This window comes from Chrysemys picta, chromosome 15 (assembly GCF_011386835.1).
Source record: "Chrysemys picta bellii isolate R12L10 chromosome 15, ASM1138683v2, whole genome shotgun sequence".
NCBI classification, from domain to species: Eukaryota; Metazoa; Chordata; order Testudines; family Emydidae; genus Chrysemys; species Chrysemys picta.
In genome coordinates this window covers 2,127,271-2,154,910 of record NC_088805.1, presented here as the reverse complement: position 1 = coordinate 2,154,910, position 27,640 = coordinate 2,127,271, and the positions used below count along the sequence as shown (strand labels likewise).

Sequence of the window (27,640 nt, the reverse complement as noted above, 5' to 3'; positions counted from 1 at the left end):
GGCCGGTGGCTCATTACCCCGCTTGGACATGAGAGAGGTGGGAGTGGCTCTCTTGGACCTAGGGTGTGGGCTGGGCAGTCCTAAGAGAAGAACCCTAGGAACAGACAAGCCTAGGACGAAAACCTGAGCAGATATTATGGCTTTACTAACACAAATCAGCAACCTCCCAGGAGGGGGCAAGTTTGGACTTTACAGCCTGCTTTACATGTCTGTAGAGCAAGTTGGAAAAGACGCCTGCTCAAAGATCCCATCCCACATCAGGTTGCATTGTACCCCACACAATGAGAGAGACCAAGGCTAGCATATGAAATATTTAGTTACATTTGTAATCAGACACACACAAATTCCCACAAGGAAAATGCTTCACACACAAAACAGATTTTTTTTTGTTTTTTGCCATATAGCCATTAGTCATAATTAAGATAAATCATGTACAGGAGGAATTGACCTCTATCAGAAAGGCCCGTGTAGATTGATGACCATCTCTCCTCTCTCTCTCCTCCATGCTGGGGATAGGTACAAACACCCCTATGACTGAGGGCTGCACACACAAGGAAGAAACTAAGTCTTCAAGAGAGAGACAAGGCTCCTCTCGAAACCCTATGGGCCCAATCCTCCAATCAGATTGCATTTAGCAGGGAGACCCATTGAAGTCAAGGGCATTCTGCATTGGTGCATGGATTGGATTGCAAGATCGGGCCTTAAGGCGTAAGAAAAGTGATTAAAACTGGCACCTCACTTCATGTATCTGCTCCTTGGAGCTGTGCACGTGCTGGGACAAATGGACCCTCTATTCACCCCCACTGCAGCCCAGCAGAAGCTGCAGCATGGAAAGAGCTCGTGGCTCTTAGTCTCGGCTCTGAACAGCACTAGACCACAGGGCAGCAGAAGTCCTGGCTACACGGCTACTGCTACCGCTGCTGGAGTGCTGCATGTACTAGTTTTGCCAGAGTAGACAAGATGCAGATCTGTTGACGCAGCCCAGCTTGTACTTTTCACGCTAGCTGAGCCAACGCAGCTCTGGAAGGTGGCTTCTAGTGTTAGCTAAACTCCAATTATTCACAGGGATAACGGAAGGGGGAGAAGGACTCTGCTTCATTTGCAGCTTCTGAACCAAGGGCTCAATCCTGCCTGCTGTTGCATGCCCTCCGCCCCCACCAAAGCCACCAGGATACACCACCCTGTATATCGGACCTTCCCAGCACCCAGTGCCATGGCGTCAGGTCAGGAGTGGGCAGCAGTTGCTAGATAAAAGCCTTTGGACTTGTAAGGTCAATTAATTGGATCTGGGAGCCATTACATGAAAGGGTGAATGGAAAGGACATGCTGGGCTCCACAGCCACTTTCCAGCATACACCTCTCTACAAAGGAGGGCCCTGGCTCAGCAGATGTGGGGCAGTACAGTCTGGTTCCATCAGCAGGCAGGAGGACTTCCTGTTCCCAAGGATACAGGTAACGCCAAGATTCGCTGGGAACAGGACGCCATAGCCAGGAACTGGAATTCCAACCTGGGCGAGGAAGGTGGAGTTCTCCCCTACACCAGGCTAGCCATGTGCTAACATTCATGGTAACAGACACGACCAGGCATGATGAAGGGTCCCTCCCAGTGGCATGCTGGAAAGGAGACCAGCAGCAGTCCCTCCCCAGTGGTGGGAGGAATGGCTTGCAGGGGAGATGCCTGAACATTGCCCCGGCACCCAGAGAGCAGCGAGCATTGGTCTAGCTAGCTCGGTGTCTGTACTATGCTCACCACAGGGGCATGGCTCAGCTATGCTGTGCTCTATGGTCATGTCTATCAGTCCCCAGCAGCCTCCCCAGAACAGCGTTAGGGCAAAGGGGAGTTCAGTTTCCATGGCCCATTCATACAGAGCTGGGGACCCAGAGATAGGAAACCATGTGCAGCCTTGTGCTGGTTCAGTTTACTTCATCCATCTCCCACCGGTGCTCCCGACAGAGCCGAGCAGTCTGGGAATAGGGAGGCACCTGGGCTAAGAGCATGGCCTCGAACTGAGAGAGAGAGACAGACAGAAAAGGGGACACACTGCTCCGGGGGAGATGCAGAAACACCCCAGTGAGTCTGTTCGCCGACTCCTGCGCTGGAAGGGTCACTGGAGGGGAGAGATCTTCAGGGGGATCATGATCCGAGACTCCATGTTCCGAACCAGGGGGACTGCAAATTAAAAGGAACAAACATCACTGTGCATGGGAGCCCTGGGCAGAGCGGGCTGTAAACTCTGCCCCAGCTTTGGCTCCTGAGGCGCTCACAGCTACGCCACTCTACCAGCAGGAGGCACTGCAGCGCACTGATTATAGGAGAGTTCTCATTTACACTGATTCCAGCCCCTTCCAGGAGGCACACTGAAAAGGAGTAAAGGTGGAGTGCTGGCTATGGAGGATGTGCCACAACAGAACGGACATAGTCCAGCTGCTCCACTATCCTCTTTCTGGCTGTGAGCAGCCAATACTATTTCATAGGAAAGCATATAATCCCCACAATATACCACACTGGGCAACACTGTATCATAGGGGGCTTTTCTTCCTGACCACAGCTGACAACTGGCTTCGGCCCTGGAGCATGAGGATTAGAGCTCACAGCAGCAGCCACTCCAGAGAAACACTCACCTGTATAGTACACATTCTCATCCCAGCCTCGCTTCCTCCAGGCAGCGTTCCTTGTCTCCTCTCGGGACTGTAGGTCCTTGTAGGCTGAAAGAAGAAAATGCCAGGTGTGGAGGTGGGGGCATCCCCCCCCATTTGCTGAGATATCTAGTGTTTGCTACCAGCAGCAGCTTAGCTAGAAATCCAGGCAAAAGGGAGCATTGTTATGGGGGACAGCCCAGTCTAAGTCTTGGTGTGTCTCCATGGTATGCTTTAATGCTGTGGGTGGGGGGCTGGGAGGAGGGTCTCTGATAGGAGGGTTGCGTACACGAAAGCAGTGGAAGGTTCACTCTCCAGGACCAATTCAATCCTACCAAGGGTGCCAATGGGTGCCAGTGTTAATGGTGGGTTTTGTGATGAGGATAACTGTCCACTTCAAATTGGGCTGAGACCCACCGAACTCATTGCACATGGGGGCTCTTCCCCTGGAGAAGGGATGCAGCAGTGGCAGGGCTGGCCACAGACACTTTGTAGGATGCTCAGAAATGGTTCGTGGCCATCTCAGCTGATTGCTTTTTGCAGGAGCTAGGGGTTCTCCCCAGTGTCTTTCCATCAGGTTTCAGTGCGAGTAACACCACTCTACCTCCCTAAACTTTCAACTGGATACAGAGTTATTTTCACTCCTTGTCCTAAAGTGTTGTGTATGCTGCCAAGCATCATTAAACCAAGCTACCATGTTCCACCCCAGAGTTGGCTGCATTTTGTTGGCCCTCCCTTTGGAAGCAGTTTGCAAAACGCATACGGATCCTTCCTGATGACAGGCACAAAGGAAATGTACAATGTTCCTATTTTAAAAATCACATGCATCTGCCCTAGTCAATTGGGCTGTGGTTGCCAAGCAGCAGCGGTAACTAGGCCTAGTAGGAAAATTGTGGATGAAATATTTTTTCCTTCGAATCTGGACATGTTTTGCGGGACTGTGTTGATTTTGGTGGCATTCCACCAGAAACCAGCATGAACCTGATGGAACTCTGCCTGCCATTGCAAACCTGTCTGCTTTCCTGCCAGCCTGGAGGACTGATAGAAAGCCCAGAGCCTGGGGGTAGGTAGGTCTACGGTGGCCCGTGTCAGCTGACTCAGGCTATGGGGCTGTAAAATTGCGGTGTAGACATTCAGGCTCGAGAAGGAGCCTGGGACAAGGATCTCAGAGTCTGGGCTCCAGTCCAAGCCTGAATGTTTACACTGCAGTTTTCGCAGCCCTGCAAGTCAGCTGACACAAGCCAGCCGGAGGGGGGTGTGTGTGTTAAGTGCAATGTAGACATACCCAGAGAGTTCAGATTCCCAGTTCCTGGCTGTCAGGTCCCTGGCTCCCCATCAGCCCACCAGGTGGACAGCCCCAGAGCTGGGGCTCCCAGTAGAGCTGGGTGGAGAATTTGTCTCTTTGTTCTGCATTTGTACAATGCCTAGCACAATGGATTCCTGCTCCTATGTGCTCCAGTAATACAATACCAGAACTGAGAAATACTGCAGGGTGTTCTGAACCGGAATAAAACCTAATTTTGAAATCTCAAACCCCGCCCTGAAATGGAATCGCTGCTCTCTGCCCAGCTCTCAGTGCGATGTACAGTTCAGGAGATACAAAATGTAACTGATGGGGCAGGAGCTGCTTTAAAGGCACTTGGTGAGAATAAACCATCTTACAATGCTTTCAGCACTGCAATAAGGAACAGCCTCTGAAAGCAGCCGTGAGGGTGAAAACAGAGGCATGAAGGTAAAGGGGAGATCATAGAATCATAGAACATCAGGTTTGGAAGGGACCTCAGGAGGTATCTAGTCCAACCCCCTGCTCAAAGCAGGACCAATCCCCAACTAAATCATCCCAGCCAGGGCTTTGTCAAGCCTGACCTTAAAAACCTCTAAGGAAGGAGATTCCACCACCTCTCTAGGTAACCCATTCCAGTGCTAATGGAGTGTATGTGTTAGGAGGATGTCGGGGGAGGGGATAAGGGAACAAATTTAGGACCCAGCAATCAAACTAAATCTCCCTTTTGGAACGGCCAGGGTCTGAAGTTGATTAAGTGGCGAGAGAGGGCACATGGGAGTTTCATGCTCTAGGATGCATCCTCGCAAAAGTGGGACCCTTGTGCTGCGGTGCTAGCAGAGCAAAGTTACCCACCAGCTGAAGCTCAGGCTGGACAATGGCTAATAAATACTCAAGGAAAAAGAAAGCCACCTACCCCAGAGGTGATGAACCACGTAGAGCTCTCCAATCTGGGAGAAGAACCCGCCCACAGCTTCCTGGTTTTTCTGACGGTATTTAATGGCTCGAGCCCTAACAAAGACATAGGAAGAAAGAATCGATCAGGTGGCATTGCTCTGGGATGCAACCGGCATTGCCAGAGGCGTTTTAAAGTTTCCATAGAATCCTAATTATCCAACCTCCTGCTATGCAAGTCTCCTTTAATGACCCCAGGCTACTGGCTAGCCAAACATACCCAACATCACCCATGCGCAATAAGAAGTGGTCACGTGGATATTGCCATGGTCAGCAGCAGGGCTTGAACTAGGAGACGTCAGCACAAGACACACAGGCCTCGACCCTTAGAGCTACAGGAGAAACAACATCACCAGGGAAGAAGGGGCGGGCTGTTCTTGTCGCCGAAGCCAGGCACTAAAGGGCACCATTCTCACATATGTAGTGTGTTATACATGCAGTCAGAACAGGCCAGGCTTCTACCTGGTTCCTCCAGCTAAGAGGAAGAAATTAACAGCAAGAGAGTGAGAAAACAGAGCAAAGAAATCAGAGTGAAAGTTCAACTGAGATTCGATAGTTAGCCCCTTAAAGGCGGAAGGATGGCCTAATGGACAGGGGACTTGCCTGCACTAGGTCTCAGCAGACCTGAGTTCAATGCCTGGCTCCATCATAGACTTTGGGCAAGTCACAGCTTCTAGCCTGCACCTCAGATCCTGTATGTGGGGCTAATACCCGCCTACCTGGGGGCGGGGATAAAATCCATTAATGATTGGGTGGTGCTCAGATGCTATAGGGATGACAAGAACAACATAAGCACCTAGCAAGAGCCTTACACATGCCATAACTTTGATACAATAGCAGCCCCCACCTTGATAGAAGAGATGCTTGTATCTTAGTTTGGATACATGTAACTAAGACATGGCCAATGCTGGCATGAAAAGATCAGACTACTTTTGCCCAATGCAGACCCCCTTTATACGCTACTACAGCCCATTTCTACATTGCACAATAGTTCAGACTACAATACAGCTACTCACCTCCCACTATAGACCCAATCCTACAGCCTTCCCTTGTGTCAGTTACCCACAATGGGACCCGCACCAGCGGGGCAGGGGCCTTGTAAGTTCTTTGTATCTATATTACAGTGCCTGCTAGAATTTCCAGCTGAGATCCAGGCCTCCGTCGGGCACATCGTAAGAAACACTCCCTGCCCCAGAAAGGGTCTTTTCCTAATGCCCATCCGAGGTAGGGAGGAAGCATTGTCTCCACATTACAGATGGGGAAACTGAGGCCCACAGATGTTAAGTGTCTGGCCCAAGGTCATGCAGAGAGTCTGAGACAAAGGCAGGAAATGGACCCAGGTCTCCTGAGTCCCACTGCTTTAACCACTAGGCAATCCTGAAGTCAACGGGGTTACTCAGGTGTCTAGCAGGACTGGCCTTGTGATTACACTGATCTTCAGTACTGTTTGGGTCCAAACATACAGTGGTCTGTGTTATCTGCCACGGAACAGTGAGCGGATGTTACCCATGGAAGGCCACTGCCTCGGCTGGAGCAGCATCCAGCATTGAGCAAAGAGGTGAAAGGAAAGCTTGGTGCAGGGGACAGAAAAGAATGCACTGGGCGCTTCTTGAGGGAATTTCCTTCAGTGACCTCAGAGCATGTATACAACGTGGGTAGAGCTCCCAGCTGGGGAAACTGAAGCATGGAGAGATGAAGTGTCTTGTCCAAGGTCACTTAGCAGCTTATCGTGTGACCCTGAGTGAGTCACTAATGCTCCTGTGGCTTTGATCACATGCCAGACTGCGACTTCTTGGGGCAGGGATGTTTTAGTACAATGGGGTCCTGCCAGGAGCGGTGCCAGGGTTTTTGGCGCCCTAGGTGGGGGTCCTTCCGCGCTCCCGGTTGTCGTTGTCAATTCTGCGGTGGAGGGGTCCTTCCGCGCTCTGGGTCTTCGGGGCACTTCGGCGGCGGGTCCCAGAGCGAGTGAAGGACCCGCCGCAGAATTGCCACCGAAGACCCGGAGCGCGGAAGGACCCCCCGCCGCCGAATTGCCGCCGAGAGAGGCAAAATGCTGCCCCCCCAAATCCTGGCACCCTAGGCAACCACCTAGGTCGCCTAAATGGAAGCGCCGGCCCTGGGTCCTGCTCCCTGTTTGGAGCTGCCTTTGGGTTCTACCACATTACAAATAACAAACAATGTACAGCATCATCAGGACTAGAACTTGGGTCTTCTGATTCTGGGCCTAGTGCTCTAACTCCCAGCATCCCGCTGCTTACAGTCTCAACACAAGTGTTTAATGTTGTCTCCTTCAGCCTACGGTGATGCAAGGTACTGGCTGATTTGCTATGGGCTTCGCTTATGGGGCTCATGGCATTCAAGGGGCAGTTCCAGGGAGGTTAGATTTCAGTTAAAGCTGGATGGACTGGCACTACATAAGAACGACCGTACTGGGTCAGACCAAAGGTCCATCCAGCCCAGTATCCTGTCTTCCGACAGTGACCAATGCCAGGTGCCCCAGGGGGAATGAACAGAACAGGGAATCAAATGATCCATCCCCTGCTGCCCATTCCCAGCTTCTGGCAAACAGAGGCTAGGGACACCATCCCTGCCCATCCTGGACCTATCCTCCATGAATTTATCTAGTTCTTTTTTGAACCCTGTTATAGTCTTGGCTTTTACAACATCCTCTGGCAAAGAGTTCCAGAAGTTGACTGTGCGTTGTGAGAAAAAATACTTGTTATAAGGAGTAAATAACACTTCCTTATTTACTTTCTCCACACCAGCCATGATTTTATAGACCTCTATCATATCTCCCCTTAGTTGTCTTTTCTAGGCTGAAAAGTCGCAGCCTTATTAATCTCTCCTCATATGGCAGCCATTCCATACCCCTAATCATTTCTGTTGCCCTTTTCTGAACCTTTTACAATTCCACTATTTTTTTTTTTTGAGATGGGGGTGACCACATCTGCATGCAGTATTCAAGATGTGGGTGTACCATGGATTTATATAGAGGCAATATGATATTTTCTGTCTTATTATCTATCCCTTTCTTAATGATTCCCGACATTCTGTTGGCTTGACTGATGCTGCACACTGAGTGGATGTTTTCAGAGAACTATCCACAGTGACTCCCAGATCTCTTTTTTGAGTGGTCAAAGCTAATTTAGATCCCATCATTTTATATGTATAGTTGGGATTATGTTTTCCATTGTGCATTACTTTGCATCAGGGCTGCCCCGGGGGGGGGTGGAAGAGAGGCAGGTGGGACAATTTGCCCCAGCCCCAGGCCCTGCAGGGGCCCCGCGAGCCCTGGCCAAGAATCCCTTTCCTCACCCAGCGGCGGTCCGGGTCTTCAGCAGCATTTCGGTGGCAGGGGGCCCTTCAGCGCTGCCGAAGAAGTGGAGCGACTGAAGGGCCCCCCGCCACCGCCGCAGACTCGGAGCACCGCCCAGTGAGTACAAGCTCCCCTGCTTTGCCCCAGGCCCCCTGAATCCTCTGGGCGGCCCTGCTTTGCATTTGTCAACACTGAATTTCATCTGCCATTTTGTTGCCCAGTCACCCAGTTTTGAGAGATCCTTTTGTAGCTCTTCGCAGTCTGCCTGGGACTTAACTATCTTGAGTAGTTTTGTATCATCTGCAAATTTTGCCATCTCACTGTTTACCTTTTTCCAGATCATTTATGGGTCCCTGTCCAGCCAGAGACCCCTGCAGGGCTGGGCTTTGTTCCCACTCTGCACAGCACTGGGATTGCTAGTCAGGAATACAGAGAGGCTTGAAGGTTCAATGCTTACCAGTTATTCCCCCACTCGATCATGGTCCCTGGCTGGAAAGAAAGGGAAGGAATTAAAACCATGTCACGACTGCATTTATCCTCTGTAAGCTGGGGATCAAGGTCATCTTCAGGCTCTGCTTGCCCACCTGGGCCAATGAAGAATCCCACACCCTCGCCCACCCTGTACAGTAGGACAGAGTTGACTAGCTGCATTAACCACGGTGCTCACTCCCCCAAAACATCAGGCATAGGCCACTGACAGACCAGGACAGCAGATCAAATGGTCTGAGCCAGGTGCGCCCACCTAGCTCACCCTATGCTCTAGACCAGTGGTTCTTAACCTGGGGTGCATGCACGCCCGGGGGTGCGAGATGCCCTTCTGGGGGTGCGGTATGGAGAAGAGAAAGAAATCTTAGAAGAATCCTTGTTCTGTGAACCATTGCAATTAACTACAAAATGAATCAATGTGGTCAATCTCGTCAGACCTCTTTTTGAAGCACAAGTTAACGCTTGACGTGTGTGTATCAATTTGCACCAATGGTGCCCCTGCCATGCTACAAAAAAATTCAGGATTTGTTGTCTATATAAAGAAAGAAGTACCACATATCACGATCACACGTTGTATGTTGCACCGTCATGCACTTGCCGCAAAAACTTTGCCTACAAGATTGAAGGATACTTTGTCTACTGCGGTGAGCGCAGTAAACTTCATCAGAAGACGTGCTCTAAATCATCATCGCCTCTTCCATGCTTTTTGCGAAGAAATTGGTGCCGAGCACACTGTCCTTCTTTTCCATACAGAAGTGAGGTGGCTTTCCCGTGGCCAAATGCTTACTCGTATTTTTGAAATGCGCGAAGAAATAAGTCAGTTTCTTTGTAACCAAAGCAGTAATTTAGTTGATGACTTCAAAAATAGAGAGTTTATCCTTTGCCTAGCATACATGGCAGATGTATTCACACACCTAAATGAACTCAACACACCTGGTGTGCTCAACTAGCACTGTTTCCACAACTGGTGAAGCCAGCGCTGGAGATCCCTGTGCCATTTGCGACTACACACTTGTGGGAGATAGGATTTTCATCACTTTTACACATCAAAACAAAGGCCAGAAACCACCTAAATGCGAGTGACGACATGCGTGTGGCTATTTCAAAAAACGTTCCTCGTTTCTCGAACATCACTGAACAAAAGCAACAGCAGAAGAGTCACTGAGCCGGTAAACTTAAAAAAAGTGTCTCGTTTTTCATGTATTCTTAATTTTACTGCGAAATTAAAGTAAATATATAATTCTCTCTCTTTCACTCTATAGTTATGATCGATCTAGGTTTAAAGAACTGACCTTCTTCAACAATTTTTGATCAGGGGTGCGAGAACATATTTTGAGAACCAAAGGGGTGCAGGCTGCAGTAAAGGTTAAGAACCACTGCTCTAGACTATTGCTGTTGCATATGTGGGGGTTCTTGAGACTTAATAAAGAAGGCGCTTTGAGTGAAAACATTCCTGTTTGTACCAAGCAACAGAGGGTCCTGTGGCACCTTTAAGACTAACAGAAGTATTGGGAGCATAAGCTTTCGTGGGTAAGAACCTCACTTCTTCAGATGCAAGTGAGGTTCTTACCCATGAAAGCTTATGCTCCCAATACTTCTGTTAGTCTTAAAGGTGCCACAGGACCCTCTGTTGCTTTTTACAGATTCAGACTAACACGGCTACCCCTCTGATACTTGTTTGTACCAGTCATTTATCAGATGGAGGAGCAGTGTCCCCCATTGATTTAGTTCCTGAAACTGTCTGGAAGACAAAGATTAGTTACCAGGGTTTGGGGTTCACATAACCCTGGGTAATAAGGCCTGGTCTGAGCAAGGAGACCTGCCTGTGTACAGGTCTAAAGGCTGTGCTGCTTCATTGCTCTACTGTCCTTAGCTCAGCAAGCAGCCCTGGTCGCTGCTCCCCCACGCGGCTCAGGAAGGAGCGATTCACCTTTAGTTTGTACGTTCTCAGCTCGTAGATGTTGGGCCCGACCCGGGGCAAAGGCTCATTCCAGAAACTGAATTCCAGGAGTAACTGGTTCCTGCGAGACAGCAGCATTTTACTCCTCTCCTTGCGGAACTCCAGATACTCCTGCAAAGAACAACAGCTGAGGGAAGCCGCTGCCCCCAGGGGCTGGGAGCATGAATCCCAGCGATGCGCACCAGAGTTCCACTGTGCCCAGCGGCTCGGCAGGCACATTGCCTGGAGCACCTGCATGGGGAAGTAGGGGAGGCAGGGGGCTGCCAGCTGGGAAAGGGGCATGATGCACGTGGCAGGGAGACTGCAATCACCTGGCATGGGGTCAGTGCATATGCAGCGCCATGGGGAGCGTATGGCAGAGCTGAGGTGGAATTATGGTTAGGATGAGTTGCGGTGAAGTGTGCCATACCTTGTTCTGTTTCAGTTTGTTCATACAGTCCATGAGGGCCGGGTACCCGCCGGAGAAACGCCACAGGTGCACTGCAACGAGAGAGTCAGGCCTGGCTGGGAGCCCTTGTGAGGCGAACACGAGTGGTCTGCAACTGTCCAGGGACCCAGGCACTCCACCCAAGCTGCCTCATGCTCCAGGGCTAATTCCACCCTCTCTCTCGGCCAAGGGCAGAGCTGCCAGGCGACCTGCCCAGCAGGATCGGAGGAAGTCAGTACATACACACCACAACCCATGGCTCTCTCCAAAGCTAGGCCTCCTTTCTGGGCTAGTCTGGAGTAGTGCTGCAGCCCTGACCTTTGCTGCCAATTTCACCCTCCTTGGCCCCTCACTGATTCGCTACCCCATGCTGGGCAAGGAGGATTTTCTGCATGACTTGGCTTTGTTGCTTCTGATTTCATCTGTGCTATCGACCCAAGCACAAAAGTGGCTGATGGGACCCGTGGAGAGAGGGTGCTGGGTTAGCTTCTCCTTCTTTACAGCCAGAGACTGGGGCCAAGGGTATGTTTGACCATCTTCAAGTGTGGCTTTACTCTCACTAGGTAAGTACACAGGAGGGGGTGTGGGTGCAGCGCTTATCTGGGGCTCCAAGGCGGGGCGGGCCGGAGCGGGGGGGCAGCACGTGGAGGCACAGCCCCGTCCCTGGGCCGCAGGGAGGGGCCGGCAGCCACTGAAGCGAGCAGGCAGAAGCCGCTCAGCTCTGCTGCACTGCTGGTGGTGGGCGGGGCCCCGGGCCATTGTAAATTGCCTGGGGGACGTGTGCGGCGGGGGAGCGCCCGGGGCGGCAGGCGGGGCCAAGGGAGAGACCCCGCCCCAAAACTGCTGGAGCCCCACAGGCCACGTTGGGGAGGTTCTCGGGCCACAGATGGCCCGCAGGCTGGGAGTTTGAGACCCCTGGTTTAATTTGAACCCACCCTCTCACCTGCATTTCAGTCTGTTTCCACCAGAGGGCAGGAAAGCCACAGAGAGTAGTACAGGCTGTGCATCTGAGGCCAGCTCTGGGCAATGAATAATTCAGGTCTTCATCCCACACCCCAAGTCAATGTGCCCGGCCCTTGGTAGGGCAGGGAACATGTCTCCTGAGCTGCGCAATGCCCACCCCGTGAGCCCACGAGTCCTGCCCAACGGCCACCTGCTCACCTGCCTGGTCCTGCTCTCCATACCACGTGTTCCAGTTCCCAACCAGGTCGCAAGGGTAATCGGTGTCTGAGTGCAGCTTGGGCAGCACCTCCTCCCTGCAGAGGATGCAGAAGGGTGACAGGGGCAATGCCCATGGGTGGCTCGGACTGCCCTGCAGAAGAGCTGCATTTAAGGTCCTTCCTCCCGCTGCCCAGGCTATGAGGGATCGGGCAGATGAGGAAGCAAGAGGCAGAGACCTGAAGCTGGCAGAGGGAAGGGTTGGTATCTCTCCTCACCCCTCCAGCTAATGGGGGGCTGCACCAGCTGCCACTCCAAGGCAGAGATATCAGTGCATGCTGGGCCTGGGGTCAGTGTGAGAGAACACAGGGCTCTGGCAGTGACCAAACACTCCCCCACCCTTACAAGGGGTAATGGGCTGGTCCCAGCCAAGACTCCACCCATGCCCCCCCCACTCGCCCTTCCAACCCAGCAGGGAATGTCTTGGGTATGAACTGGAGGAAAGTGCTGGTTGCTAGTGAGCCAACTCAAGGTGACACACTCATGCTTCCTTGGGCAATACTGAAAGCCAAGGCCCTGGAGACAGCGAGAGGGATGAGGGATGCACTGGCCTCAGAGGACATAAGAACGGCCAGATTGGGTCAAACCAAAAGGTTCTTCTAGCCCAGGATCCTGTCTTCTGACAGTGGCCAATGCCAGGTGCCCCAGAGGGAATGAACAGAAACGGTAATCATCAAGTGATCCATTCCAAATAGAGGCTAGGGACAATTCAGAGTCCGTGAGCCTGGGGTTTATGTGACAGGGAAGGAAGATGAGATAAAAGGGGGAGCAGGAGCAGTGGCTGGGGAATGAACATGAGGCTGCAGAAGGAAGCTTAGAGGCAGAGCTGGGGCTCTCACATCAGTCTGCTGAGGATCTCAATGCACTTTGGAAACACACAGGAGTGAGACCCCACAGCCCAGCGAGGGGCGAGTCAGAATCCCCTCCCCTATTTTACAGACAGGGAAATTGAGGCACAGAAAGGGGAAGTGATTTGCCTAAGGTCACACAGAACCCAGGAATCCTGACTCCCAGTCCTGTGCCTTACCCTCAAGGCCCTTCTCCTCCCTACACAGGGGCCCGTACAAGGAAGAGCTCCATCAGTCAACCCCGCTAGAACCTATTACACCACAGGCTCCTGCCACTGCAGAGGTGGGGGCGACACTCACGTCAGGCTGTTGTAAGCGTCCAGGCATTCGGGCTTCACATTGTGAACTGCAGCATGGAAACAGACCGAAAAAGTCACGTCAGCAGGGCAGAAATTCAGCCCCAAGCCCCAGGGAACACAAGGGTAGGGCTAAGAGCAGCCAGCCATCTTCCTGGGCTGCGCAAAGCGACATGAGGGCGTCTGGCCTCCTTGCAGCTCTCACTCTCCGAACAGTAAAACTGCTTTCGCATACCCACCTCCCCCCCCCACACACACACCACGATTCTCTGAACAACCCTGGTTCTAATGCACAGCAGGGTCAGGCACTGAAGACCAGGAGCCAGCCCCTGACTTGGCACGACTGCCAGTCTCAGCTTCAAGAGCACCAGGAAGTGAACAGCAGGGGGCACTGCAGGGCAGGACTAAGGTGCATCGGGGAGATGGGCAGGACTGGACAGCAGGGGCATGCAGGGCAGTGAGGTGTGCGAGCAGAGCCCTGTCTGCGCGTGCATACAGGTGCTGTATCCCTGAGAAGGTTTATTAACCTCCTGGCAGGCCCTTCCCTGGCCAGCTGGGTGATTTGCCAGTCAGATTCCCCTCCCCCACTGCCCCCAGCTCAGAGGGCAGACGAACCCTCCACACCCCCGCTAGCGTCACCCATGCAGGGCCAGCTTTAAACACACAGAAGGTAAACATCTGCTTGGGGCCCTGCTACCCTGCAGCTCACTGCCTGGCTCATCTCTCCTGCAACCGGGGAGGGGCGGGGGGAGGAGTGGAGATGGAGACACTCCCCCAGCAGGATTGGCATGTGGGGGGCCCTCCAGATCCACCGCCAGCAGGTAGGAGCCCCACAAATGACAAGGCTATCCCTGAACACTGTCCACCCTCCCTGATGCTGGCGTGTAGACTGCAGTGGCCTGGAAAGGAACACAGGAGCCAAGGGAAGGATAAGGAGAGGGGCAGCTCACACTGGATCTTGTACAGGTTGCTGGTTTCTTTCTTCGACAAGAGTGTGGAATGAGCGTCCGTTCGGGGATCCACTTTGTGGACAAAGAGTGAGCGGAACCAGCTGCCCTCGCTGTCCCTGGAGTATCCCCTGGAAGAAGGCAGAGGTCAGCAAAGGCAGAGATGGGCCAAGGCATAGGAGGGAGTGAATACAGGACTGCAGTCAGGCCCTCTCTCTCTGGCACCCACAGGCTGTCAACAGCAAGAGGAGGCATCTGCCATGCACTGCTGGGTTCCCTGGCGCTCTAAAGTCCCTGCCCAGAAAGAGGCCCTGGAGGACTGACCTACACCCTGCCAGGAGCATTGTCCCAGCAGCCAGGAGCAGGTAACTGAACAAGGCCAGATGAGGAAGCAAATCCGTAACACAGCCACCTAACTGAACTAGTCTTGTTACCTGTGTAAGGAACCTGCCCTCTGAGAACACCTAAATCCTCAGGGGATCAGAGCGCAGGGCATCCGCAGCGAGCAACACATGCCCCTCCTCCAAACTGCTCTCCCCCAGGCGTTCAGGAATTCGAATCCCCCACCCCCACTGGATCAGGCTGGCTCGCTGGCCTATTTGTCGACACAGGGTTCAAGGCTCTGTTCAAGGGGAGATGTGCCGAATCCGCTAGCTGACACTGAGGCAGCTTGCTGCATTAGTCTGGAGGGGTTAATTGGGTCCACTTGCTTAGAGAGGAGGACAAGCGCATTTTATCAACCAAAAATAGACAGACCTTGATTGCCACAGGCTCAAAAATACTTACCTGTAAAACACAGGAAGCAAGGAACCCTTGGTCATTAACAATTGAGGTCCTAATACCAAAGAACTGGGATTAGAAAATACCACAGGGTTTCAGAACTCCACTCCCCAGAGCCAGTAGGAAGGGCGGCATTGCAGGTGAGGAGAATGCGAAGCACTAGAGTGCATGGGCTTGGCTGCGCAGCTCCTTTTCAGAGTCTGGCAGCAGAGGCCCTGCAGACCAGGTTTGCGTGCCTGTCTAATCTGTGGCTCTTCAGGAAAAGGAGCATGCTGAAATGTGGTACAGCGTAGAGAAACCTGTGCCAGAGACTCTTATCAGGCTGCCTCCTGTTCAAGCCCCACTAACGCAGGTTGCGCCACCTTCAGTCCAAGACCTTGTCTAATAAGCAACTGGAGATGGCCTCTCCAAACTCTACTGCACGTGCAAAGTAAGAGGCTGTCTCCGGGGGTTACACAAGGGGGTGAAAGGTGCACACAGGTGGGATATCGGCACTCCTCTCAAAGTCTGCCCCTAACCCAGCAATTCATCATTGGTAAAACAAATCAACAGTGCGGTAGTGACGACATTTATAGTGCTAACGACCAAGGAAGCACCTTTCTCTCACAGCTATTGTTGCAGGCTGGCTGCAGACTCAGGAAGACAGTGCTGCATCAGGACATCTTTAGAATGTCATCTTCACAACCATAAGGGCTGGAAACTTCCTGGAGGTGCCAGAGTAGTGTTGCCATGGTGTACTGATGCAGATACAGACCCATCTCCCCACCTCTGTCCCTCCCATGAAAATCAGCAGAGATACAACATCCACAATTTGTGCCTGGCAGGACCTTTGCCCCAATGCTACAACCTCTAGTAACACATTAACAACAGAGAGAAAGATAAACAACCCTTCTCCTGGCTTCAAACAAACCTGCCAGATGCTTCCTGAACATTTCAACCCCCCACTGGGCCCCCTCCTCCATCCTTCCACCCTCCGAATCCTAATGAGCCAGAGCAGCCGGGAGTGACCCCCCTGGGGGCCTGAGCTGCCCATCAGTCCCTTGCCACATAATTGTTACAAAGAGCTTTGAAATCTAGCTGGATGGGCAGGACTGTTTGCCATTAACCTGGGGGCTCTATTCTGCTGCAGATCTGTTACGCCCAGGTTAGGGGGCATAACAGCTCAAGTGGCTCTTGGGGCTACAGGTCTTTCTCCTCTTACTCCTTTGATTTCAGTGCAATTACTCCAGACTTGGAGGGCAGAATCAGGCCCCTTGGTTTAAGTGTAAATGACCCCTCGTGATTGCAAGTCAGCTCCTAGGGGTGCCCCCCTCTCTCCTGCTCCCCTCAATTGTATAAAACTCATGGAAATTGATTCATTCTCTCTCCTAACACTACAGGAGACAGGAGCGCGTGGCGTGGCCTGCCCTCTGGGCCTGACCGTGGCTGCCTGGGCATTGGAGAAGGGGCCACTTGCAGCTAACTGTTGGCCTTTCAAGCATGCAGGGTTCAGTCCGAGCTTGGGGCTGCCCTTCCCCAGCCATTCAAACAGCTGCCCCCGACCCCCCAATTCCCTTGCCAAACTTAGGGTGGGGATTTTGCAAACTCAGATACTAAAGTGCCTATGGTAAGCCAGAGGATAAGGCTCCCAAGCCAAGAGCAAAAGGTCACAGTGATGGAGGGGAGAGACAATGGGGGTGCAGAGGTCCAGATAGGAGGGGGGAACTGGGAGGGAGATGATGACACAGGAGCAGGGGGAGAGGTGACAAAGGGCCCACAGGGAGGAGTGTGGGGATGATGGGGAGCACATGGTGTCCCAGATGTGGAGAGGCCCTTGGGAGAGGTGATGGACGGAAAGGGACACAGATGGGGGGCACTGGAAGGGGTGGCACAGGGGCCAAAAGCAATGGGGGTATGAGGGGCAGGGATGCAGAGGAAGGACACTTTGGGGGGCAGGGGACAAACATAATGGGGTATGGGGGAACAGGGGATGGACGCTTTGAGGGCAAGAGCCTGGGGTAATGGGGGTATGAGGGTGCATGGGATGAACACTTTGGGGCACAGGGGCCTGAGATAATAATGGGTACGGGGGCACTGGGGATGGTTGGGGCACAGGGACTGGAGGTGATGGGGGCACGGGACACAGGGGATAGACATGTTGGAGGACGGGCCTGGGGTAAGGGAAGTACGGGAGGGATGGACACGTTGGATGACAGGGGCCGGAGGTGATGGGGGCCCAGGGTATAGACATGGTGGGGGCGGGGCCTGGGGTAATGGGTTTACGGGGCAGAGGGGCCGGGGAGGGACACGTCGGGGCGCAGGGGCCGGGGGCCCCGGGGAGGGACACGGCGGGGCGCAGGGGCCGGGGGTGACGGGGGCCCCGGGGAGGGACACGGCGGGGCGCAGGGGCCGGGGGTGACGGGGGCCCCGGGGAGGGACACGGCGGGGCGCAGGTGACGGGGGCCCCGGGGAAGGACACGTCGGGGCGCAGGGGTGATGGGGTACGGGACTCCAGGGTTCACTTCTGGGCACAGGGGCCGGAGGTGACGGGGACTCCAGGGATCGACACGTCGGGGCACAGGGGCCGGAGGTGACGGGGACTCCAGGGATGGACACGTCCCTGGCACAGGGGCCGGAGGTGACGGGGACTCCAGGGATGGACACGTCGGGGCGCAGGGGTGATGGGGTACGGGACTCCGGGGATGGACACGTCGGGGCACAGGGGCCGGAGGAGACGGGGGCCTCGGGGAGGGACACGTCGGGGCGCAGGGGCCGGAGGTGACGGGGGCCCCGGGGAGGGACACGTCGGGGCGCAGGGGCCGGAGGTGACGGGGGCCCCGGGGAGGGACACGTCGGGGCGCAGGGGTGATGGGGTACGGGACTCCGGGGATGGACACGTCAGAGCACAGGGGCCGGAGGAGACGGGGGCCTCGGGGAGGGACACGTCGGGGCGCAGGGGCCGGAGGTGACGGGGGCCCCGAGGAGGGACACGTCGGGGCGCAGGGGCCGGAGGTGACGGGGGCCCTGGGGAGGGACACGTCGGGGCGCAGGGGTGATGGGGTACGGGACTCCAGGGATGGACATGTCGGGGCACAGTAGCCAGAGGTGACGGGGACTCCAGGGATGGACACATCGGGGCACAGGGGCCAGAGGTGACGGGGGCTCTGGGGAGGGACACGTCGGGGCGCAGGGGTGATGGGGTACGGGACTCCGGGGATGGACACGTCGGGCGGCGCCGGGGTGATGGGGTACGGGACTCCAGGGAGGGACACGTCGGGGCGCAGGGGCCGGAGGAGACGGGGCCCCGGGGAGGGACACGTCGGGGCGCAGGGGTGATGGGGTACGGGACTCCGGGGATGGACACGTCGGGGCGGCGCCGGGGACCGGGTTCACAGGGGCGGCGCCGGAGCCGGGGGCGCGGCGGGAGGTGACCCGGGGCTCACCGGGCTCCGCTCAGGGCCAGGCAGGGTCCCCGTAGCAGCCGCCGCAGCGCCGGGCTCTCGCACACCCGCGTCGCCATCTTCGCGCTGCGGAGGCTCCGCCGCAGCCCGGCGGTGCGCGGGGGCGGGCCGGGGAGGCGGGGCCCGGCCGGGCAGGTTCAGCCCGCGGCGTCCAGCGCTGCCGGGGCCGCCTCCCTCGCGTCCTAATCCGCTGCAGCCGGCAGGAGGAGCCCGCAGAGGCCGAGCCCCACAAATCCCCCCTGAAACCTGCCCCGCCCCATCCCTGGCCTGCCCCCAAGCCTGCCCCCGCCCCCCAGGGTTGCCATTAATCCCAGACACCCAAACATCCTAGCCCCGCCCCTTCCCTAGGCCCCGCCCCTTTCCCAGGCCCCGCCCCCGCTCACTGCATTCCCCCTCCCGGAGTGGTTCACTCGCTTTCACTGGGTTGGGGTAGGGGTTGGGGTGCGTGCAGGCTTACCTGGTGTGGCCCCCAGCCAGCAGCCCAGCAGGACTACGGCAGGGTCCCTGCCTGTCCTGGCACCACGCGCGCCCTGCTCTGCACGCTGCTCTAGCCCGCAGGCACCACCCCTGCAGCTCCCATTGGCCAATGGGAGTGGGGAGCCAGTGCTCGGGGCTGGGGCAGCACACAGAGCCCCGTGTCCCCGAGCCGGATCTGCTGGCCATTTCCAGGGCACAGCGTGGTGCCAGGACAGGTAGGGACTAGCCTGCCTTAGCGCCACCGCACTGCCGACTGGACTTCTAATGGCCCGGTCGGCGGTGCTGACTGGAGCCGCCAGGGCATAGGCGCCGACTCCGTGGGTGCTCTGGGGCTGGAGCACCCACGGAAAAAATTGGTGGGTGCTCAGCAGCCACCGGCAGCTCCCCGTGGCCCCACTGCTCCACCTCACCTCCGTCTCCACGTCCGCCTCCTCCGTGGATGCGCCACCGCGTCCTGCTTCTCCCCCCTCCCTCCCACCCAGTGCTTGCGCTGCGAAACAGCTGATTTGTGGGGCAGGGAGGGGGATGGGGTGGGGATTTGGGGAAGGGATCCAATAGGGGCAGGGAGGGGGCAGAGTTAGGGCGGGGACTTTGGAGATAGGGTTGGAATGGGGGTGGGGCCAGGGGCGGGGATGGGGTGGAGTCGTGACAGGGCCAAGGGCAGGGAAAGGGGCGGGGGGGGGCGCGGGCACCCATTGGCGCTGGAGAAAGTTGGCGCCTATGCACCAGGGTCCCTTTTCGACCAGGCGTTCCAGTCGAAAACTGGACACCTGGCAATCCTACCCCCCACCACCGCATTCCCCTCCCAGACACTCCCTGCCCCTAGCAGCCTTCTGCCCCCACCTCTCCCCTCCTTGCCCAGGTAATACGAACCCATGGCTCACTGGGGCTTTCTTATCCTGCCCCAAAGCACCAGGCCTGGCTCCGCTCCCCCGGCTCAGTCCCGCCTGCCTTAGGCTGTTCCATTCCCTACTCTGCCCACCTGTGACCTTGCAGCTCCTAATCCCCAGAGCCACAGTGCAGCAAAGGGGTCAGGGTGACCAGATACAAGTGTGAGCAATCGGGACAGGGGGTGGGGGTTATAGGCACGTATATAAGAAAAAGCCCTGAATATATTGGGACTGTCCCTATAAAATCAGGACATTGGGTCACCGTAGCAGGAACAAAGCAGCCTGGTGAGTTTGTTATTGTGGGCACAAAATCCACCAAAAACCAGCCCCCCACAGTACCAGGAGAATGGAAATGCTCAGAAAGCTTCTCCAGGCCCCATTCCATCTTGCATTCCAGGTGTGCAACCGCATCGCGCCCAGCAGGGGCCTTGCCGCTGGACTTCTGTTCAGTGTTGCTGGTGATGCATGAGCCAGAATAGCCTCCAGCTCCCTCTGCTGGAGCTGAGCTGGCCGCAGGGCTCACACGTCAAAAAGTAACGAACGCTTATACTTGTACCGCCCATGGATGCAGATTTTTTTGAATATGAACCAGGCAGATCTGCTGAGTTAGAAGGTGCCAGTGTACTTACCACACTTGAAGATGGTCAAACATACCCTAGGCCCCAGTCCTGCACAGATCCATGTGGTCAGTGTGACATTCAGTAACTTGGGGGAGCACCTCACCCTGTAACCCCCATATTCCTTATTTATATATAATTGTGATATTGCATATAAAGCAGGCCAGGTGAGGTATCAGGAGAAAGGTTATGATCTGCTGAAAGTCACTGTTCTATCTAAATATGTATGTCATTACTGCATATGAAGTTATGAGATTGGGTTGTATGGCTGTCACTAAAACATGCTGTAAGTTGGGGAACTGACCAGATGTTAGCTCCCCAGAGACAACAGCAAGGAAAGTAAACAATGCCCAGGAGGGTGTTGAACAACCATCACCAGCCATTGTCCAGCAAGGGAGCTACAGTGCAATGACTCACCTGCATAAGGCCACACCAGGGGAATTGCTCAGCCTTGCCTGGAGACTCAGCAATGCCCAGCAGACATGCAGGGGCATCCCTACATTTCCTGGTGCCCTGTGCAGCTGCGTGCTGCTCCAGCCCCTGCTCAGCCCCAACTCCGCCCCCACTCCATCCCTTTCCCAAAGCCCCCGCCCCTGCTCTGCCCCCGCCACACATATTCCAATTCTGGCACTAGACCACCTAGCCACTGAGTACATTAATCGGAAAGGGCATTTCTCAATGGTTCTCCAGGTGCTTGTGGATCACTGTGGGCATTTCACAGACATTAACGCAGGCTGGTCCGGAAAGGTGCATGACGCCCGCATCTTTCAGAACACTGGCCTGTTCAGGAAGCTGCAAGCTGGGACTTTCTTCCCTGACCAGAAGATCACCGTAGGGGAAGTCAAAATGCCCACTGTGATCCTGGGAGACCTGCCTACCCCTTAATGCCGTGGCTCATGAAGCCATACACGGGGTAACTTGACAGTAGCAAGGAGCAGTTCAACAACAGGCTGAGCAAGTGCAGCACGACTGTGGAGTGTGCTTTTGGCCATTTAAAAGCCTGCTGGCGATGCCTGTATGGGAAGCTGGACATAGCTGATGACACTATTCCTATGCTTATAGCCGCGTGCTGTACGCTGCATAATATTTGTGAGGGGAAGGGTGAAAGCTTCACTCAGGGCTGGACCTCAGAGGTTCAATGCCTGGAGGCTGAGTTTGAACAGCCAGAGACCAGGGCTATTAGAGGGGAGCAGCGCGGGGCCATAAGTATCAGGGATGCCTTGAGGCAGCAATTTGAAGCTGAAAGCCACTAATATTTGTTGCTATGCTCGCGAGTGCAGTGCTTGTAATGCTAGGAGTGATTGGTGCACATGATGCAGGAAGGGGGCTTAACATGATTGTATGTTGCTTTGCAGTGCTCTTTTTGCAAAGAGTCCTGTGGCACCTTATAGACTAACAGACATATAGGCGCATGAGCTTTCGTGGGTGAATACATGCATCCGAAGAAGTGGGTATTCACCCACGAAAGCTCATGCTCCTATACGTCTGTTAGTCTATAAGGTGCCACAGGACTCTTTGCTGCTTCAACTGGAGGAGAAAGTCAAATGAAAACATTCATCAGCAGCAAGGGGGATAAGGGGGGAAGGGAAGGTCTCAAGAGGAGGGGGTCCTGGGACGGCTGCAGATTGTGTATGTCCAGGGATCATATCCAACCTTCTCCTTTGGAGTACAATGCAGTCGGTGCTGTACTTCAGCAGGGCCAAGCTGCAGAGGGATGGTTGTTGAGTGCAGTGGGTAGTAGGAGTCCGCAGTGCTGGCCTGTGAAGGGGGAGGAGTGGAATGTCACGGGTATAGACTGGAGCCAGGAGGTTGATAACAGTGTGTTGGCGGTGTCTGGAGGGTGCATAGGAAAGAGTTTTGCGACAACGGCTGCAGGCAAGGGCGAGCATGGAGCTGCTCTGTTTGCTGAGCTAGTATCGCCTGGAGCGTGTCCGCTTGGCGCTCCATAATGTTTAAGAGCCGCTCTCCTTTCAGTCCCTCTTCTCGCTGTCCCACCACTCCTTCAGTTTCTGTTTCTTAGCGGGGGAGTGCATCATAACCTCACGCATAAAATCCTCCTTAGTTCTTCTTGGTCGCTTTCTAATTCTGCGCAGCCGTTCAGCCGCCGATAACAAAGAGGGGGACTGGGCTCCCAAGGTCATCTCTGTTAAGCCAAAATGCAACATTGTACAGAAGCAGTATTGTTTGTTTGCAACACAGACAACACTGATTCAGTGCTTTAAAACGCAGCCAGTACTCACACACCTGTCACTAACTGGCTGGCCCTAGGCAAGCACACATGAGCCACAAGACCCCCAAAATGGTGAGTAGCCTCAGGGACAGGGGAAATCACTCTTCCCGGACCCTGCTGTACACTGGGCACGTGGCTCTTGGGGAGAGCCAGCACTGTAGGGGGGGCCTGATAATCATTCCTGTCCCCACACTTTCCACAGGCTGTGTTCAGTATGGAAGATATCTCGCTGCTGAGGGTGAGCAGGGAATCAAGGGAGGGTCTTCTCCAAGACTGCAGCTTCCACCCTGGCCCCTATGCGGCTTGCCTGTGTGCAGCAATGGTCCCTCCCCGCCCCCCGTGACGGCACAGTGGCGCGGGAAATTTACTGTTAATGGGGCAAGAAACAAAGCAGCTCTACCGAAGAACCTGCGGCAGCGGATTGCCCCGTATCTCCACGAGAGTTTCCTGGGAATCTCTGAGGGAGATTCCCATGAAGTGAGGGAGTCAATCAACAGCCTGTTCCGCCGCTCAGACTAGGCATGTGGTGGGAGACAAGCCTGCTTTCTGCAACCCTCCTGCCCCCAACAACTCGCTTCAGCAATTCCCAAAATCAGATCCACTTACCAGAGGCCTCCTCTCCTGTTTGCCCTCCGCCAAGCTCCGACAGCTGTGACTGGCTAGCCTCCTCCAGGGTAGAAAAGAGCTCCTGGCTGCCTGCACCTCTGACCTCCGAGTCATCCTCTGCCTCTGGGTCCCCCTCCCCCTCTTCATCCAAGATTTCCTCCTCCTGGCTCGGTCCACTCTCGACTGGCACGTGAGCCACCGAAGTATCCACAGGGGTCTTTGCAGTGGAGGTGGGGTCACCACCAAGTATCACGTCCAGCTCTTTGTAGAACCAGCAGCTCGTGGGCACAGCATCGGAGCGGCGGTTTGCCTCCCGTGTCTTGTGGTAGGTGTTTCGCAGCTCCTTCACTTTGACCCTGCACTGCAATGTGTCCCAGTCATGGCCCCTTTCTGTCATGCATCATGAAATCTGTCCATAGGTGTCATAATTCCTATGGCTGGAGTGGTAGCTGGGACTGGACAGCCTCCTCTCCCCAAATGCTGATGAGGTCCAGCAGATCAGCACTGCTCCAAGCAGGGGATCGCTTGGTGCGTGGAGCAGGCATGGCCACCTGGAAAGATGCGCTGAGACCACTGCATGCGTCACTGAGCAAACAGGAAGGGGACTTTCAAATTTGCAAAGGAATGGACGGGGTGGGGATGACAATTGGTCACCTGAAGGCAGGGAAGTAGAAGTCAAACCGATGACCAGAGAGGTAAGAACAGGCATTGTGGGACACCTCCCGGAGGCCAATCTCTTTGGCGCCCCCCTCTATTTGTTAAACTTTGGAATATCTTATTTTTTATTGCATTTGCAGCCCATTTCACGACTTCGAGGCACGAATTGCATGCATCATTTATCCCTGTCATATAAGATGATAAAGTTGCACGCTAGGATCTGTAAATCTGTATTTATTCATGCCACATATATATAAGCAAACATTTTTTTTTCCTTTAAGAATTTTTTTAATTTTAAGAATAATTAAGACATTGACCTGTGCACCGACATAGGGTGGGCCAGTATTAAATAGTGCTACAGTAGGTGACAGCCTTAGAATGTTAGCCCTAGTTCTTTAGTTCCAAGGGTCGCTTTTCTCCCCTTTGCCCTCGCGAACTGAAGCACGGCGTCAGAGAGATCCAAAGACTGGCCAATGGCATTTGTGATAAAGTGATACAATAACAAGCAATGTCAGTCTCTCATCGGCCATTGTCGATTGAAGATATGTTTTAATGAGCCAGAGCTTTGAAAAGCTGCACTCACCACTCGTGACTGTGACCAGAAGCGTGAGCAGACTCCTCAAAGCTATCCACACATTAGAAAAAGTGTCCTTCAGCTCTGCATCTTGAATGAATTGGAGAATTTGGAGTGCAAAGCGCTTCCCATGTGGCAAAATGTGATGGATGTTGTCCAATTCGACCTAGAGATCTTATCATTGACATCCGAACATTCCCCATGTGTCAGCGTCCGTACAATTGTTTGAGCATTTTCCTGTCTGCCGGCAGCTTACTAAGGTCATTCAACCCCCCCAGGTCTTTTTGTGGTGCTCCAATTGTCTGAACCTTTCTTCGATGGACACTCGAGCAGTGTCAATGAGCAAGCAAAAAACCCTCCCTCTTGAATCTTTCTTCTGAGCTTCCCATCACCTCATCTCTGCCTGGTAACCAAACTGTCACTGCTTCCAGTGAATACAAGTTCCCTTGAAGACAGGCTCAACTCCTACATTTTCCGCCATTTCTTTGGCAGCAGTGATGGCATCTTCAAATCCGTTGTCCCTGTTGGCCACAGCGAAATCAAGGCAGCTTCTCCTCACGGTAGCAGTGGTCACAATGTCCATTGACTGAGTTTGTAATGCCTGGCTAACAACGTTTACTTGGAACCACAACTGGCACCAGGAATTTGAAGTCAGTGATCTGGTTTGCCAGGCTTTGCGCCACATGTCAGATTCTGGCCTTGGCTTTACTCGACTGAGCCAGTTCCATCAGGGTGTCGTAAACCTCAGTCACTTGGTGCCTCACTGGCCTTACGCTGTCCAGGTGGTTCTCCCAGCGAGTGTCACTTAGCGGCTTCATAGTCAGATTTGTAACATTGTCCATGAGGTTCTTCCACCTGAGAGTTGATGCTGAAAACAGGACGTACATCCTTTGCAGTACTGTGAAGAGAGATACTGAATCTAAAGAAGATGACGCTGCATCTGACACAACCAGTGGAGGGAATGGCAGCCACAAGGCATGAAGAAAGCTCTTGGATTCAGTGCAAGAATCCTTGCTAGGATGTCACTGTTTCTTCCCTTCATGTTTGCGCCATTGTCGTAGCCTTGGCTGCAGCAATCCTGAAGCTTTATTTTATTCTCATTCAAAACGTTCATAAACAATTCTGTTAGGCCTTTTCCAGTAGAGTCGTCCACAGACCAGAAGCAGATAAAGTGATCCTTTACTTGGATACAGTCATCCTCGTCGTCAACAGATCTTACTGTAAATGACATCTTTTCACTGTGACTAATGTCTGGAGTGCAGTGCATTATTGCAGCGTAATACTTTGCCGAGCCACATCAATATGTTATCAAGCACCTTCCTTGCCATAAGGTCAATCAATTTGTTTTGAATTGTTTTGCTGCAGTAATGGTCCATCGTTTCTTTACAAACTACTGGGGGGGAGGGATAGCTCAGTGGTTTGAGCATTGGCCTGCTAAACCCAGGGTTATGAGTTCAGTCCTTGAGGGGGGCCATTTAGGGATCTGGGGCAAAATCAGTACTTGGTCCTGCTAGCGAAGGCAGGGGGCTGGACTCAATGACTTTTCAAGGTCCCTTCCAGTTCTAGGAGATGGGATATCTCCATTAATTCTAATTCTACTCAACACAGGGGCTCACACATGACATTGTCATATTTCCCACAGAGCTCTGCCAGACCAAGGAAATTCCCTGTATGGTCAGTGAACAACTTATCTGACAAGCCCCAGAAAGCCAAATTATTCTTTGCAAGGAAGAGGGTGACTGAGATCAGATCTTGAGCACATTCCCCAAATCTGGGTTTCTACTTTAACAATGCGCTGGTCTTCTGCATGTCTGCAGCCTGAGCCTGGACTCTGTAAGGTCTGAGGTCTTTTTCTACGGCCACATTAGGAGAGCAGCAGCCCTGAGGTAAGAAGCAGAAAGTCTCATCCTCACATTCCATCTAAATGACATCAAAACAATGTAATATTGGGCTGTTACGGAGGCTCCAGTCCCAATAGTGCCCAGCATCACCAGAGAAAGAAACAGATCGTGAGACGTTTAGGGAGGACGTTGTTTGACAGCATTCTGTCTGGCAAGGAATCGCCTAACAGCTGTGATTGTGAAATCTATACTTCTATTGTTTTGCCTTCATGGTCCCTGCTTCTCTATTGTTTATCTGGCTGGTTCTTTGATCGTTTCTGCCTGTTGCAGCATTAATTTTGCAAGATTTAAATAAGCTCAGGTGGTGGGGGTGGTTGGGTGAAGAGTGGTTTGGTAATGGGCTGGGCTGGGTGAAAAATGCTGGTTTGCAGGACTTTCATTTACAACGGCTGGTGACAGTAGAGCTAAGCAGGACTCAAGTTTCACTATAATAACTGGGGTCCAAAAGGAATTTCTTGAGGCTCCAGGGCACAGCCCACGATCAGAGCTGCCAGACCTCAACACCCTGCCAACTACATTGTGCAGAAGCTGGGGTCTCTGGAGGACCTGATCCTGGCTGGCCACTAGGAAAAGGCCGTCTGATTATGGGGAGTGGTGAGCACTGTATGCTTAGCGTGTGTGTTCTGCTTAGGTAACTGTTAATAGCGGTTAAGGATATTACTGCGTAAGGCTCTTTCACTGGTAAAAGGCCCCGCAAACCCACAGAAGATTACACCCTGAGCCCTAGGAACTGGGTATGGGTGGCCTGGAGCCCTAGGAAGGGGGTAAGGGTGGGTGCCTAAATTAACCGGGTTATGCCTTGAGCCCATGGAAGGATAAAGGTGGGTGCCATAGAGTGTGCGTGTAACAGACTAGACCTCTATCCATTTGGAGTAGGCTGTAAAATGCCCAGGTGACTTTTCATGTTGCTTCAGAGCATCAGCTAAAAGTGTACCCGGAAAGTGCAACCAAACGATTTGGCATTCTTATCAAATCTTTTGCAAGAAAACCAGTACACTTTATCCGTTGATTTTGAGTAAACTAGCCAATGCCAATTCAGTTTCTCACCATTCTCGAGCACTCTTTTGCAGTGTAACTTTGAGAAGTATTGATTCTTC

At 53.7% G+C, this 27,640-nt stretch overlaps 1 protein-coding gene across 2 annotated transcripts; it reads right to left on the bottom strand.

Moving 5' to 3' along the window:
• Window positions 1–298: 298 nt before the first annotated feature.
• Window positions 299–18,797, bottom strand: NIPSNAP1 (nipsnap homolog 1). Of its 2 annotated transcripts, none has more exons than XM_005307669.4 (10): window positions 18,574–18,797; window positions 14,375–14,502; window positions 13,429–13,474; window positions 12,224–12,318; window positions 11,045–11,115; window positions 10,606–10,746; window positions 8,647–8,678; window positions 4,836–4,930; window positions 2,623–2,706; window positions 299–2,170 (listed from the first exon to the last, which is right to left on the bottom strand). In XM_005307669.4, exons 1-10 carry the CDS (start codon window positions 18,648–18,650, stop codon window positions 2,106–2,108), a joined length of 834 nt encoding a protein of 277 aa, XP_005307726.1. In that variant the 5' UTR covers window positions 18,651–18,797; the 3' UTR covers window positions 299–2,105. The 2 variants fall into 2 exon arrangements, with proteins under 2 accessions (XP_005307726.1, XP_065424242.1); XM_065568170.1 differs by lacking the exon at window positions 18,574–18,797 and adding an exon at window positions 15,158–16,053.
• Window positions 18,798–27,640: the final 8,843 nt, after the last annotated feature.

Bases quoted from the DNA above. Each gene is read 5' to 3' on its own strand.
- NIPSNAP1 (XM_005307669.4), bottom strand. From the start codon at position 18,650: ATGGCGACGCGGGTGTGCGAGAGCCCGGCGCTGCGGCGGCTGCTACGG. The intron at 11,116-12,223 runs GTGAGCAGGTGG...CTCTCGTTGCAG, and splicing joins TGGAGAGCAGGACCAGGCAG to TGCACCTGTGGCGTTTCTCC. The intron at 10,747-11,044 runs GTATGGCACACT...TGTTCTTTGCAG, and splicing joins ACAAACTGAAACAGAACAAG to GAGTATCTGGAGTTCCGCAA.